The sequence below is a fragment of the Protomyctophum bolini genome (assembly GCF_963924005.1).
Source record: "Protomyctophum bolini genome assembly, chromosome: 1".
In the NCBI taxonomy this organism is placed as follows: domain Eukaryota; kingdom Metazoa; phylum Chordata; class Actinopteri; order Myctophiformes; family Myctophidae; genus Protomyctophum; species Protomyctophum bolini.
This window is the reverse complement of record NC_137862.1, coordinates 35,090,113-35,104,544: the sequence shown is the minus strand read 5'-3', so window position 1 is coordinate 35,104,544 and position 14,432 is coordinate 35,090,113. Positions and strand designations below refer to the sequence as shown.

The following is a 14,432-nucleotide window of genomic DNA, read 5'->3' as shown; positions in this document are numbered from 1 at the left end:
CTTGCATGAAATACTATATCCAGTTAAAGTTAAATTATCCAGAGGTTAACTGTGTGTTAATTAAATATACATTGTTAACAAAAATATGTAATGCCTTTTGCTAAAAATAAGCAAAAATATGCCATCACTGTGAGAGTGTGAGTTTATTTCTTTATGTATCATTTTATTTGCATACAGGTTTGTTGTTCTTATGAGAACAACATGGATTAACCTGCAGAAGAGATGGAATAATGATATACACACAGCAACACAACTGTTTGTTATCACACTGCTAGCCGGCCTGAATTAATATAGGCCACCGACATGACAGAGACATGAAGGGCTGTCTATACATCTCTAGAACAGAACCACTGAAAGAATCATTATGCTGTGTATGCACCTATTCAATTGATGCGCTACCCTTCTGGAGCCAGCCTTTCATTAATACTGTTGTTTTATTTGTTGTGTAGCTTTATGCCAGTATATAGAGGCTACTAAATTCAGAGATGGGGCCAGAGGAAAGTTGGCGAGTGCAGAAGAAGGTAACCCCACCCATCCTATCCCGCGTACCCCCGCCAACGCACTGCCCCTGTCCACCTCAGCTCAGCTTGTGCCCTTTTAAACCTTTAAAGACCTGACACACCCTTTCTTTCACAGCACCCTTCTTTTGTTTCACAGCACCCCTTGAGTTTTCACAGGTGTGTGTACTGCACTCCTTTGAGCCCTCCCCCTTATCTCCTCCTCTTCTACCCCCATCCCTGCTCCCTTACATCCTTCAGCAGTTACTGAACAACAAGCCAATGTTTGACAGTCACTGTCTCTTTTTTCTCATACATGCACGCCCAGTGCTACTGGGGCCGGTGTTGCTTGGTCAATGTGTATTCTCTTCCCTACACTCTGAATGACTCTCCAATCATGCCTTGGTGTGTGCATCACCACTTCTGCTTCACTCTGGGTTCAAATGAACGTGATTTGGGCTTTTGTGTTGATTATTTTGTGGTTGCTTTGTCTGTATTGCCATTGAAGCTGTCACAAAGTGCATTCACTTTTAAGACATCTTGTGATCCCTGATCAAGTAAAGTCTTGTGATCCCACCTGATAAAGTAAAATGTTAGGATAGGTTGTTTTAATTTCTGTGGTTTTTCATCATTATCCAGAACAGGATGCAGTTGACAGCTTTATATGATGCAATACAGATCCTCTCTCTCTCTCTCTCTCTCTCTCTCTCTCTCTCTCTCTCTCTCTCTCTCTCTCTCTCTCTCTCTCTCTCTCTCTCTCTCAAAAAATACGCTGACTTCCTGTTTACGCTTGAGATGTCTTGCACCTCAAACCTGCTACTGACAGGATGTCTTAAACTTTCTTTGCTCTTGCATATTTGTCTGAAGTCCCCATTCCTTCTTTCTTCCCCTTCTGATTCTCTCCTTCAGGTGAGAATTTTGAGCAGAGTCCATTACGGAGAACCTTCAAATCCAAAGTCCTAGCGCACTACCCAGAGAATGTTGAGTGGAGCCCGTTTGACCAGGATGCAGTTGGAATGGTAACATATGCAGTACATCATTAACACTTCTTAATTATATGTTTTCGCAGTACACAGTCAAATTTATTTCACTCTCAGAACTTAAGTAAGGGTCCATTTGGGTAAATTCTTACACTTGCTGTACTAGGGCTGGGCGATATAACTTCAAATCAATATCACAATTATTATTTGGAGTTCTAATCAAGTTCTAATCAATTAACATTAGAACTCTTTTCTGTAGATTTGTTAATACAGTCGATGAACCTATAAGTAAGATTGAGACGGTTATTGGTTCTAAATTTCGGTTAATTGCCCCATCCTTACTCTGTGTCTTTAGTCTTTACATTCCTACCTCTAACTGTGCACCCTGTCTTCGCCTCCCTCCCACAGCTGTGTATGCCAAAGGGTCTGTCCTTCCGGACACAAGTTGACTCTCGGGAGCCTCAGTTCCACTCCTACATTATCACCAGAGAGGACGGCTCTCGGACCTATGGCTTTGCCCTCACCTTCTTTGAGGAGGTGACCAGCAAGCAGATCTGCAGCGCGATGCAGACCCTCTACCACATGCACAACGCGGAGCAGTATGATATCTTGCACACCCCCACCTCGCCGCTAGCTCCCCAGGACCAGCGCCACGCCCTGTCCCAGCCCCGGCCCCACCCCACACTCCACGCATCTCCCGCCATCTCCCGCCTGCAGCGTTTCAACTCCTACGACATCAGCCGCGACACGCTGTACGTGTCCAAGTGCATATGTCTCATTGCACCCATGGCCTTCCCCCAGGCCTGCAGGAAGGTACTGCATCAACTTCACCAAGCCGTCACCTCCCCTCAGCCACCTCCGCTGCCCCTGGAGAGCTACATCTACAACATCTTGTACGAGGTGCCCCTGCCTCCGTCGGGACGCTCCCTCAAGTTCTCGGGCGTCTACGGGCCGGTGGTCTGCCAGCGGCCGAGCACGGCCGAACTGCCGCTCTTTGAATACCACATCGGCGAGATGTTCGACCTGCTTGGGGTGGAGAATGTCCTACAGCTGTTCACCTGCGCCTTGCTGGAGATCCAGATTCTGCTCTACTCTCAGCGTAAGTCACCGGGGCGGGGCCTGTGTGATTATCACCATGTTGGTGAAGCTAAGTTTTAAGTGTTGTCATGTTAACATGTCAGAAGAAAAGAAAAACAACCTAAAGTGATTGTTGTCACTATGATTAAGAAGGATATATCTAGTAGGAAAAGGCATTTTGAATTATTTAATCATAAGGAAAATAAACACACACAGCATGATGCAATGTAATATTGCCTGCAATCCCAGATTTATATTCAACTTTGTCACGTCACAGGTTTACAGGTGTAAAAACTGGGTCAGCTCCCAACATTTCAAGAAAGGGGTAAATAATGGGGAATATAATACGAGCAATGTCAAATATATAGTAATTTGCATGGTCTTCTTCAACATCTGAGCTGTATGTCTCTTCACACCATGGCCTGACATGTACTACAATTATTACCAGGGTATTGATTATGGCATAACATTTGGCATTCTGATTCTGACTTGAGAATATTGATAGAATACCTTGATAAAATTGTGACAATATTTCGGGGATGACAGTTAGTGTTTTCAGAACATTTTGAGAAAGGACCCATGTAATATCTATATTAGGTGTCTGCTATTATCTCCAAACATGTTGTTGTTTGCCAGTGTAGCATAAAGGAGCTATCATAACAACAAATTATGTGATATTAGATTAATGCATAGACTTGGGTAGTGGCCAATTTTCGGCTGTCATCACGCATTATTGCTTAGTATCGCTGCACTCTAATCTGAAGATTCCTAAAGCTTGTTGTATAATGGGGTCACGGTGGCACAGTCGGTAGTGCTGTCGCCTCACAGCTAGAAGGTCCTGCGTTCAATTCCCGCTGGGGACGTTGTGGGCACTGGGGGCGTGTTCCCTCCTCCGTGTCATCAGTGCCCATACTTGAGGCAGGGTTGGAGAAAAGGCCTTTCTGTGTGGAGTTTGCATGTTCTCCCCGTGTCCCCTAGGGTAGGTACCCTCACAAAAACATGCCGTAATCCTGGTCTCTAAACTACCTCCCCCTGGCCAGCCGGAACGCCTGATGGAGGGGAAAGGAACTTGTCTGAATAACCTGTTCCTTCCACGCGCTACGTCTCATGCATAGAAGGAAGCATGAGGTCAGTCCGCTGCCCCCCAGGTTGGCAGAGGAAGTGCAGCGCCCAGAATTACATTAGATAATTGACACTCGGTGAAAAAATGGGTTACAAAATTGTGGGATAAAACATTTATATAAAAATAAAGGTTTGTTGTATAGGAAACTGTACACAGTTGTTGTATCGAGCAGAACATAATATTATCTGAGGATAGGGTCACTGATACTGATACATGCTTGGGGTGCATAGTGAAACTATATAACCATCAGATTATGTAACCTATGGAGTGGTTCCATTGAAGCAGTGCACCGTGACTCAGTTTGTATAAATGCTAGTCCCTTCACCCAGCCCAGGCAGCTTCTACTGTGTGTGTGTGTGTGTGTGTGTGTGTGTGTGTGTGTGTGTGTGTGTGTGTGTGTGTGTGTGTGTGTGTGTGTGTGTGTGTGTGTGTGTGTGTGTGTGTGTGTGTGTGTGTGTGTGTGTGTGTGTGTGTGTGTGTGTGTGTGTGTGTGTGTGTGTGTGTGTGTGTGTGTGTGTGTGTGTGAGAATGCATGTGTGTTTGAGCTTTTGGGGTAAACAAGCCAGCTTGCAGCAGCCCACTGTGAAAGGCCAACTGTGTTAGCGCCCATCAGTCCCTCTTTGTTTGCTGTGTGCTTCACTCTAAAATAAAAACCAATCCACAGACTCCGGAAGTCAAATACTTTCAAAGGAGCTTTTGATTAAAAAAAAAGACCATAATACAGTTATTGATACATTGTTAAGTACCTCAGATTACCATCAATATTCATGACAAGCACCTACACAACACAGGCTAGATGATACAAAAGCATACATGTACAGTATATGGCTAGATTAAGATTTAGAAACTTTGACAATATTTCCTACCATTCTGATCTGCATTCTTCACTTTAACATTAAAACAAATTGAGACACTTATGTCTATACTGTAGCAGTAACATGAGTATGCAGAATAGCAGGGAAATTATATTAGGATGTGGGAGCTTGCATAGTGAGTGATTGGATCCATTACATTGACATGGAAAAGGCCAAGTGTTTACAAAATGCCAGAGGCTTGGGGGAAGCTCTTAAGGGGCAAAGCTGTGGCGTTGCTAGGAAACCCTTCCACAAGGAGGATGGCAGTGATGCAGAATGATTATTATTGGTTGGAGGTGACATCATCCCTCCCATCACCGCAGAATGTGCAAAGACTGTTGTGTAGATTTCAGCCCCAGAGATTTTCCGCCCAGAAGAGACAGGATATCGCTGTGTTAGTCCACACACACAAAATGTGTGTGATTCTCTCCTTTTTCCTATGATGACAGCCTCTTATTATTTAGGCCTGGTGTGAGAGAAAACAGACTAGTTTAGTATTCTTAGAAGGTAGCCTGGTGAAGAGGGGAGTGAGAAAGAGGCCCATGCTCCCGTGGACCAGCGGAAAGCCCAATCAAGGACTTGTAGTTATTTTGGCACCATAGCAACACAGCCGGCACAGTGGCTGGATATAGGCTGAGTCTTGTTGCGATAGAGCAGGAATGCAGATAAACAGGACTGGACAGAGCATAAGAAACACATGACTTTAAGTGTGGAATCTCATGAGAATGAAGAATGAGTGCTACTGAATGAAGTCATGACCTAAGAACTTGACCATCATGCCAGTCAGAGCAGAGGTTAAGTCATTCAATCCATATATATATGTACAAAACCTCTGCAGCAGTACACAATCCTTAAAGGCCCAGTTTGATGGTGGGGGGGGGGGGGTTTATATAGTTACGTAGTTTTGTGTTTCTTGTTCGGTCATTCTATTCATAATGTTCTCTAGCGTCGCAACAGTAAATTAAACTAGAAAGAGGCAATTCTGGGAAATTGCAAAGTGTGATTGCCTACATCGCAGCCGTCGAAAATGGAATCGCTTTTGGCTCCGCGTTGATTAAGCCACCCTCGACACGTGATTAAGATTTGGGATGGATCGGACATTCCGTGCGTGAATTGTGGCGTTTTTTGTAAAATAGGCCCCTCCTAACTTCGGAAGACGATTACGGCCGAACGATACAGAAGATCTCAATTCTGACTGTGCTGTTTTAATCGGATAGGTCCGGAGATCATGTGTACCGATTTTTGTGAGATTTGGACAAAATCTGTAGGAGGAGGAGCAAAAAGTGTGTTTTGAACAAAAATCTAAATGGCGGGAAATCTATCTAGACGCGAATGGGCGTGGCCTATATGGGGAGATGTGTCATGACCCAAGGATTCTTTTTGATTTTACGACCTATGGTTCAAGAGTTATACACAAAAACGTAAAGTTGGCTGTTATAGCGCCACCATGAGGCCGACCGGTATACTTCTAAGGTAATTAATTTGAGTAATTATTATGAATCTCTCCTCCAAGTCTTGTAAGTATAGCCCTTACGGTCTCAGAGGAAAAAATACTTGAAAGTGAGTTTTTGCATTTTCCCATTTTCCCATGTGGAAATTCTAATTAATTCATATCAATTAAATTATCCAACAAATGTCTTAGCAAAGCACAAGCACACGATTCCCGATGTAGCCCGTCGTTTTGACATATGGCTCGAGTGCGTGCGACAAAAACTGTGGGAGGTATAACGCGGCAAAATAAACAGAGCAGTAAAACAATAGTATGATTGCCCTCAGGGCAATCACACTAACTAACAGAGTTATACATTTTTTTAAATACAGAAAATAGCAGATAATAATTTAGTCAAATAGAATAATTTTGTGTCAATTCATTGTTATACGGTACTGTACATAAATTAAATTAAATATACCCGCTTCTCGATTAGTCAATTTAAGGAACACTTCACCACTTTTCAACCTACCTTCATATAATTGGTCCTCACTAATGTTCATGATAAAATGCCACACTTCTTTTCTACTCGGTCTGTGTCTCATAGGAGGGCTGTGGGCAGCAGTCATCATCGATGGGGAATCCAAGCTAATAGAAACTGCAGGCTTTCTATTCCTGAAAAGTTGTAATGCAATAATGGAAGCCATCATTCTCATGATAATCAAAATCGAAATATTTTTTTAACACGGATGTCACTAGTGGACAGGTTTCTGAACTGCCCACAGCCCTCCTATGAGACAGACTGAGTAGAAAATAAATGTGGTATTTTATCATGAACAATAGTGAGGACCAATTAAATGAAGATACGTTGAAAAGTGGTGAAGTGGTCCTTTAATCAAAAACATTATCGATAGAATAATCGATAAGAAGATGACGGCGAGTTGCAGCCCTAATGTTGCATATTGCCTTTTTTGTTGCTAGATTACCAGACGCTGATGACAGTGGCAGAGAGCATCACGGCCTTAATGTTCCCATACCAGTGGCAACATGTCTACGTCCCCATTCTGCCTGCCTCACTCCTGCACTTCCTGGACGCCCCTGTGCCCTACCTTATGGGCCTCCACTCCAATGGGCAGGATGACCGCACCAAATTAGAACTGCCACAGGAGGTACACACACACACACACACACACACACACACACACACACACACACACACGCACACTATACTCTTAAGCCCGACTGCCATTGTGGTCGTAGAACAATTACTGTATTATAAGTAATTGTTCTACTTTTAATTTTCCCATTTTTCAAAAAATGATTAATTGCTTTGTGTGGAATTGACTTTGTGTTTTTGGATAGAAAATAAAATGAACTTTCCCACCTATACCTTCCCATTTGGGTTGATATACTTAACAAAGTAGTTAAACATAGTAGGATTCAGTGGTTTAAAATAGAACACAAACTGTTCCCGACTCCCCACCAATGTTGGATTTTTCATTCTTCTTTATTTTGTCAAAGGCATCTTACATAATTTTTTTGAATAGTTGCAATACTTAATATCAGCAGCAGGAATAAGAACAGGAACTTGTTAATTGTATTGGTACTCTGTTATGGCTGCAGTGACATGTTTCCTAATTAACTAGACTGTCCGCCAGACAGTCATGAGGCGATTTTATTTTTCATCATTATCAAATCATTATCTAGTTATGAACATGCAAGATATTATTAACACAGCAAAAGGGCGCTATATGGACAGTCTCGCAGTTCACCCTGCATGTAATGTACAGCTAAAGCCTGCAGTCAATCACACAAACATCACTTCAAAGTGTTTAATAGCTTGCTTTAAGTTCAGCTCATGCCCTTATGAACACACCAAGCTTTGGTCTCAAAACATCCTGTGGGGGCGGCTTTGGCTCAGGAGGTAGAGCAGTTCGTCCAATGATCCATGGGTCAGCGGTTCGAATCCCGGCTCCTCCTGTCTACATGTCGAAGTGTCCTTGGGCAAGACACTGAACCCCAAATTGCTCCCGATGTGCTGGTTGGTACCTTGCATGGCTTCGGCCGCAATTGGTGTATGAATGGGTGAATGTAATGCACAATCTATGTAAAGCGCCTTGGATAAAGGCGCTATATAAAGGCACCATTTACCATTTGTGGGAAACACTCAACAATCTTAACCATTTCCTTTTTTCAGGCCAACTTGTGCTTTGTGGACATAGACAACCATTTCATCGAGCTGCCAGAGGACATGCCCCAGTTTCCCAACAAGCTGGAGTTCATTCAGGAGATATCAGAGACGCTGATGTCCTTTGGTATTTCTCCAGAAGGGAACCTCCACTCCAGTGAGAGCCAGGCCAAATACAGGTTCCGGTCTGTCGACATGGTCTCTGACAAGCGCAATGGCAATCTGGCCAGCTCGCCTCTCAACTCCTATTTACTGAGAGAGAATGAAACCATTGCCAGACTGCAGGCTATTGTCAAGAGGACAGGTGTAAGCCTGGAGAAGGTAAGACCACGTGGAGATTCAATAGTAGTTCAATCATTTATTTATAAAAAATAATGCATATTTTCACCATTGCATTATATCATTGCTCTTGATTGGAAACCTTTATGTCTAAATTCATATATATATATATATATATATATATATATATATATATGTATATATATATTATTTTTTTTCTCCAAAAAATAGCAGATTCAACTCACAACACATTGCGACACATAATGAGCTCAGTGAAGCTGAAACTGAATTATGGGATCAGAATACGGTTGATGAATGATTCGTTGGGATGCTGTGTGGTGATTTGAACACAACACAACACACCATGGTTCATGTCTTTTCTTTGTTTTTATTTTGTTTGCTGTTATTTATACAGGATCTAAAATGACTCAACTTTTCCCCCAACCTTTGATTAACAGTTAGATAAGAAAACATGAAAGAAAAGCAAAGGTCTGCTTGATTGTTGTCATTCTCTTCACCAGACATGTTCTCATTGCTATCAAGCAGAAACCTTGTATCTCCATATTTAATCTTGTTACGTTTTTCGGAAATGAATACCCGGCTACTTCATACAAGAGTACTTCGCAAAAGTAGCAATAATTGCCATTGTGACGCCTTGTGGGCGTGTAGATCTGTATTTTTGCTTTTTCAGAATATTAAAATTAAAATGAAAGTGTGTCTTTGGGTTTATAAATATTGAACCAATGAAATGTATTAACAAGTTTCTAAATAGTAACTACATTGGATCCATTTGAACAGACACAAAGGTCCTTTTTTCCAACAGTTTTGGACATACAAGGTTTCCCACCCGACGGCGACAATAACCTCATTCCTTATCTTGTGTGTTATTCTTCCGCTACTTGCATGTTTGTGCGCATTAGCTGGACGTGAGAGAGGATGCCAGCGGCGATAAGGAGCAGCGGGCCCATTGTGACGAGGAGGAGCTGAAGATGCATCATCTCAACATCCAGGTGCGCGAGGTCTTTGCCAACCGCTTCACACAGATGTTTGCCGACTACGAGGTGTTTGTCATCCAGCCCAACCAGGACAAAGAGTCCTGGTTCACCAATCGTGACCAGATGCAGAATTTTGACAAGGTAAAGGCTCAGCCAGTGTGACCGGCGGTTCATGTGTGGGACAGAATAGTGAATTGGAGGGCTATATATTATATCGATGTCGTGAATCTCGTGATATGAGACTAGATATCGTCTTGGTCTGGGATTGGATATCGTAATAATGTGCATTTGGTATGTTGCCTATTCCTATGTTTTAATCACATAAGCCTTATTTTATACTTAAAATAATAATAATAAATAAAAATACATTTGATACTGTTACAGTAAGATTTTATGGACACAAGATTGATTCTTCTTGTTTTTTGCTTCTACACTCTTTTGTCATAGTGCTATTTATCACTTGGTGGCAGTATTCTTTACTGTACTATAAAATGTAGGTGTATTATTTATTCATTTCTATGGCTGCAAATATTTATTATTTTAGTAGCGATAATGGAAAATAGAAGATATAAAATTGAGTTGTGAGTTGGCTATTTTCACTACATTTGATTTTCCCTTTCCTTTGAAAAAAGGAAACATTTCCCCAATAATGACATTGATTAAATTATCGTTATTTATTTATAATAGATTACATTGATTTAGTTTGATTAAATGTTACCCAGTTCATTTCTTATTTTGTCCTCTCCAGGCCTCCTTCCTCTCTGACCAGCCAGAGCCCTATCTGCCCTTCCTGTCCCGTTTTCTGGAGACGCAAATGTTTGCCTCCTTCATCGACAGTAAGATCCTCTGCCACGATGACGAGGACAAGGACCACTCTCTGAGGGTGTTTGACGCCCGCCTAGACAAGATCCGCATGTTGAACGTTCGCACGCCCACTCTGCGCACCTCCATGTACCAGAAATGCACCAACATCGACGAAGCGGGTAGGCAGACATGTTTTGTAATGTAATGTATGTGTACAGTAAACTGCCTTGTCTTGTACTTTTCCGGAAATAGGAAAAGGAAAGTGTGTTCCCATGGATCCAATGTACTTATTGTTTAGCTAAATGGTCCCGTTACTTTTCATTAGTTAAATATTAATAAAACACGGACACAGACATAACCATAACCTGGCATCCCTATAATTTTAATATTTCAAAATGTTTCCAAATGTTCACAATCTTCAAAAATGGTGACACATTGTCTCATCAAAGAATAATTAAGATTACTGTGTGAGATCCAATATCCATTGCTGGTATGTCAGCTAAGCACTAACCTTAGCTAAGAGCTAAACCCTCTTAACAGTGTCTTATGTCTTTAGTCGTGTTGGTGATGATTTGGACTTTGGTGTGATGACTCACAGCATGAGGATGATGATTGTTTAAATAAGGATTTCTCAATGTTACATTGATTGGGCAAATGTGATAGTAGGTTACACAACACATTTTCCCGCTTTTCTAAACACAATATGTGTTGCATTGCAATAGCCCTATTTTATTTACTTATTTACTACTGCCAACTCAGTGTATGTCCGTAGCACAGCTTGATGTTGTGCGATACTGGGAGGCCTAGCGCCCTGGCTGATACCGACAATAAGCATCTCTGACTTACTTACTTATTTACTATGCTACTTTATTATGTTTTATGAAACCAACACCTACATTAGAACTGATTGCAATCCATGAGGCGTTAACAAATATTAATTTGAGTTGAGAGCCCCAGCCACCTTATAAAAGTAATTTATTTTCTAGATTCTAATGACCTGCTAATTGAAAATCACATAATACGGAGAATGAACCTTATATGAATGCATTCAGTTTTATAGACAGTAAACATCAGTGTACAAATGGTACACGCTCAGAGTTAAATTTACACGTGGAGTTTTCCTGTGTCCAGAAGCAAGCAGCAGGCGATAGCAATCACTGATCATGACATGTATACTGTAGGCTACAGATCAGATACACAAGTACAGGGTTGAAAAACAAAACCAAGGGAAGCCTTGGCAGCTGAGGCGGGTGAGTCATACATCTAGGAACTGTTAAGAAATCAACATACTCTCTCTCCTCATACCATCCTACCATAAATCTCCCTGCCATGTGTCACCCACAGAGAAAGCCATAGAGATGAGAGTGTCAAAGATCGACCACACAGCCCTACACCCCCACCTACTGGACATGAAGATTGGTCAGGGCCGTTATGAACAAGGCTTCTTCCCCCGACTGCAGTCTGATGTGCTCTCCACTGGGCCTACCAGCAATAAGTGAGTCAATCTGTCACATTATGAGCAGTGCAATACTTCAATTAAAAAAATATCAAATCCTCCAGTTTTCTGAAATAAATATTTTCACGATTTAAAAATAATGAGTGGCGCTAGGAGCTTGTAGATCTGCTATTTTTCAATAGCTAAATTATAACATAATGTTTAAAACACCAAAAGGGGTTCCCGCCGAAAATGGGTTACGGTTAGGTGTAATGCCAGCATTGAGACAATTTGTCTCAATGCTGGCTCTGTCACAATACATGATGAAACGATACGCTCGTTTAGGTTACCACCGTGCTCAGACCACCTGGTGTGTTGTCCGAATTCAACTCGATTAACCACAAAACGAATAACCACAAGGAGGGTCGCATTCTGAGAAGATTTTATGTTAAATCATCCATTTATGTTACAGCCTCACGTTATGGAGTGTATAACATCATTTTGTATTATTTTGGCCTGACCTTTCTTTCACCACGTCAAGGAGGTTTTGTTTGTTGTTGTTTTGGGTCCCTACTGTAGGGGATCCAATTAAAACCTAGTTCATCACAATTTGCAGTAAATAAAGGAGCTGAAGGGGACCCCTTCATTTTGTGGTTCTTCTTGTCTAAAACAACTGTAAAACATTTGTTTTGTTTGGTATTGTTTTGTAGATGGGCCAAGAGGAGCGCTCCAGCCCAGTGGAGAAGGAGAGACAGACAGAAGCAGCACGCTGAACACCTTTATTTAGACAATGACCAGAGAGAGGTTCATACAAGGGTTTTTCTCCTCTTATGTTGCTCTTGTCTATCAGTGCAACTTACATTTACAGAATACTTTTTTATTTGTAATGTCCCTGCTTTACTTTCTTCCTAAACTTTACGTATGTGTGACTGGTTCTTCTGTGAGTCTGAAGTGAAATTATACTATAATATACCTATTTTTTATACTTCATTTTTATTGATGAAAAGACAGACAACAACAAAAAAAGACAATACAAAAAAGAAAAAGGAGAAAAACTAAAACAAGGCTGCATTATTCATATTACAAGATACATTCATTGAATATAATATACCTATTTTAATAGGGATATTATAAGGTATATTGTTATTTTCTGTTACTGTGATTGTTTTCTTTGTGACTTAATATTATGATCTCATTCTTATGCTATCTATATCTTAATTTATACTTCATCATGCAAGCGTGTTTCTTGCCAGTAATAATTGATCTACAAGTTGCTAACTTGTAGGTCAGTTATTTTTGGCAAGCAACACTATCTTACTACAGAGTATAATTAGGCCTATATCTCTCCCACAAATACTCTGGCATGCTGTTGGTCACACTGTCTTTCTGTCTGTGTCTCTTTCACTCACATACTCACACGCTCAGCATGTGGAGTGTTTGTTTCCGGAGCGGCAGCTCCTGCTGTTTCTAGACTACTACTGGCTCTCCCAGTCCTACAGGCCCTGTCTAAAGTCGGTGACTGTGGATGTGGTATGTGTTGGTAGTGACTGAGGCCTGAGAATTCATTCAATGCCCACACATGGCCTCTCCCTCCATGTGCTCCTCACTCCCTCCCTCGTTCACTACCACCAGTACCAGAGTGTTATTTGATCATCCATGGAACTTCATACCTAGGGGCTAGGCTTAAAAAACATTTTAAAATTGTTAAAATAGCTGATCTACAAGCTCACAATTGTAGATCGGCTAGTTGAACTATTTAAAATGATTTTCAAAATAGTAAAAAATGGCAAATAAGTTTAGGGATAAGGGTGGCGCAAGATGGAGCCCATACTGTCATTTGGGAACCAAAATCTTAATATGGACTGAATTTAAACAGTGTAAAGCAGTGAGACTCTTGTGGAATTTCAGTAGCAATTGTGTAATTTATTATGATTTGAATCAAAATCATTGAAACTGTTATAGTAATTGTCTGGTACATTGGTGTGAAGATGCATTAATACCTCTCACAATATAGTTGGGAGAGAATTTCCCTATACATATTGACCTACAAGGCACAACGATGAACACACATTTCTTCATTTAACATTAAAAAATTAATCCTCAGTACAGAGAGTTTCCATTATTCGTCAGCAACTCAGCATAGAACACACTTTAAAGTTAAACCCTCCTCTGTTCACTTTGGACCATGATCAATCCCTGTAGTTGGCTAATCATTGTGCTAAGTACGTGTGTGTTGAATGTTATTTCTTTCCTGTTAGTGATCTGAACCTGTGTACATATCCTGTATGTCTGTACTGTGCATATTTAAATCCTGTATGTACATTGAGAACATTTCTTTTACTCATTTTGTGGGTTCGTTGGGATTCGTTCCTTTGCTGACTGTGTATTTTGTCTCTGATAACAGAAGTACATCCAGGAGGCCAGGAACCTGGGAACAACCATCAGACAGCCAAAACTATCCAACCTCTCACCTTCTGTCATCGCTCAAACCAACTGGAAATTTGTGGAAGGATTGTTGAAGGAGTGTAGAAATAAAGTGGGTTTATTTTTACACACACACACACACACACACACACACACACACACACACACACACACACACACACACATTTCAACAGACTTATCCCTTTCACAGATGCACAATGTTGTTTGGTATTAGTTCTTGCAAAAGTTGTTTTAAACATGCCATAATTTCTGAGTTCGTATTTGGGACTATATCTTACCCTTATCCCTAAACTTATTTGCCATTTTTTACTATTTAAAAAAAACCC

At 41.1% G+C, this 14,432-nt stretch overlaps 1 protein-coding gene across 2 annotated transcripts in view; it reads left to right on the top strand.

Moving 5' to 3' along the window:
- Positions 1 to 14,432, top strand: part of dennd5a (DENN/MADD domain containing 5A) — a 35,360-nt gene that overhangs the window by 10,768 nt on the left and 10,160 nt on the right. Inside the window, exons 2-11 of one of the 2 annotated variants that reach the window (XM_080766038.1) lie at positions 450 to 521; positions 1,407 to 1,516; positions 1,886 to 2,576; positions 6,942 to 7,129; positions 8,158 to 8,469; positions 9,348 to 9,563; positions 10,171 to 10,405; positions 11,571 to 11,721; positions 12,372 to 12,465; positions 14,066 to 14,197. In XM_080766038.1, coding sequence (XP_080622164.1) covers positions 450 to 521; positions 1,407 to 1,516; positions 1,886 to 2,576; positions 6,942 to 7,129; positions 8,158 to 8,469; positions 9,348 to 9,563; positions 10,171 to 10,405; positions 11,571 to 11,721; positions 12,372 to 12,465; positions 14,066 to 14,197 — 2,201 coding nt within the window. The remainder of the gene's footprint in view (positions 1 to 449; positions 522 to 1,406; positions 1,517 to 1,885; positions 2,577 to 6,941; positions 7,130 to 8,157; positions 8,470 to 9,347; positions 9,564 to 10,170; positions 10,406 to 11,570; positions 11,722 to 12,371; positions 12,466 to 14,065; positions 14,198 to 14,432) is intronic. The other variant, XM_080766039.1, reaches the window with a different exon arrangement.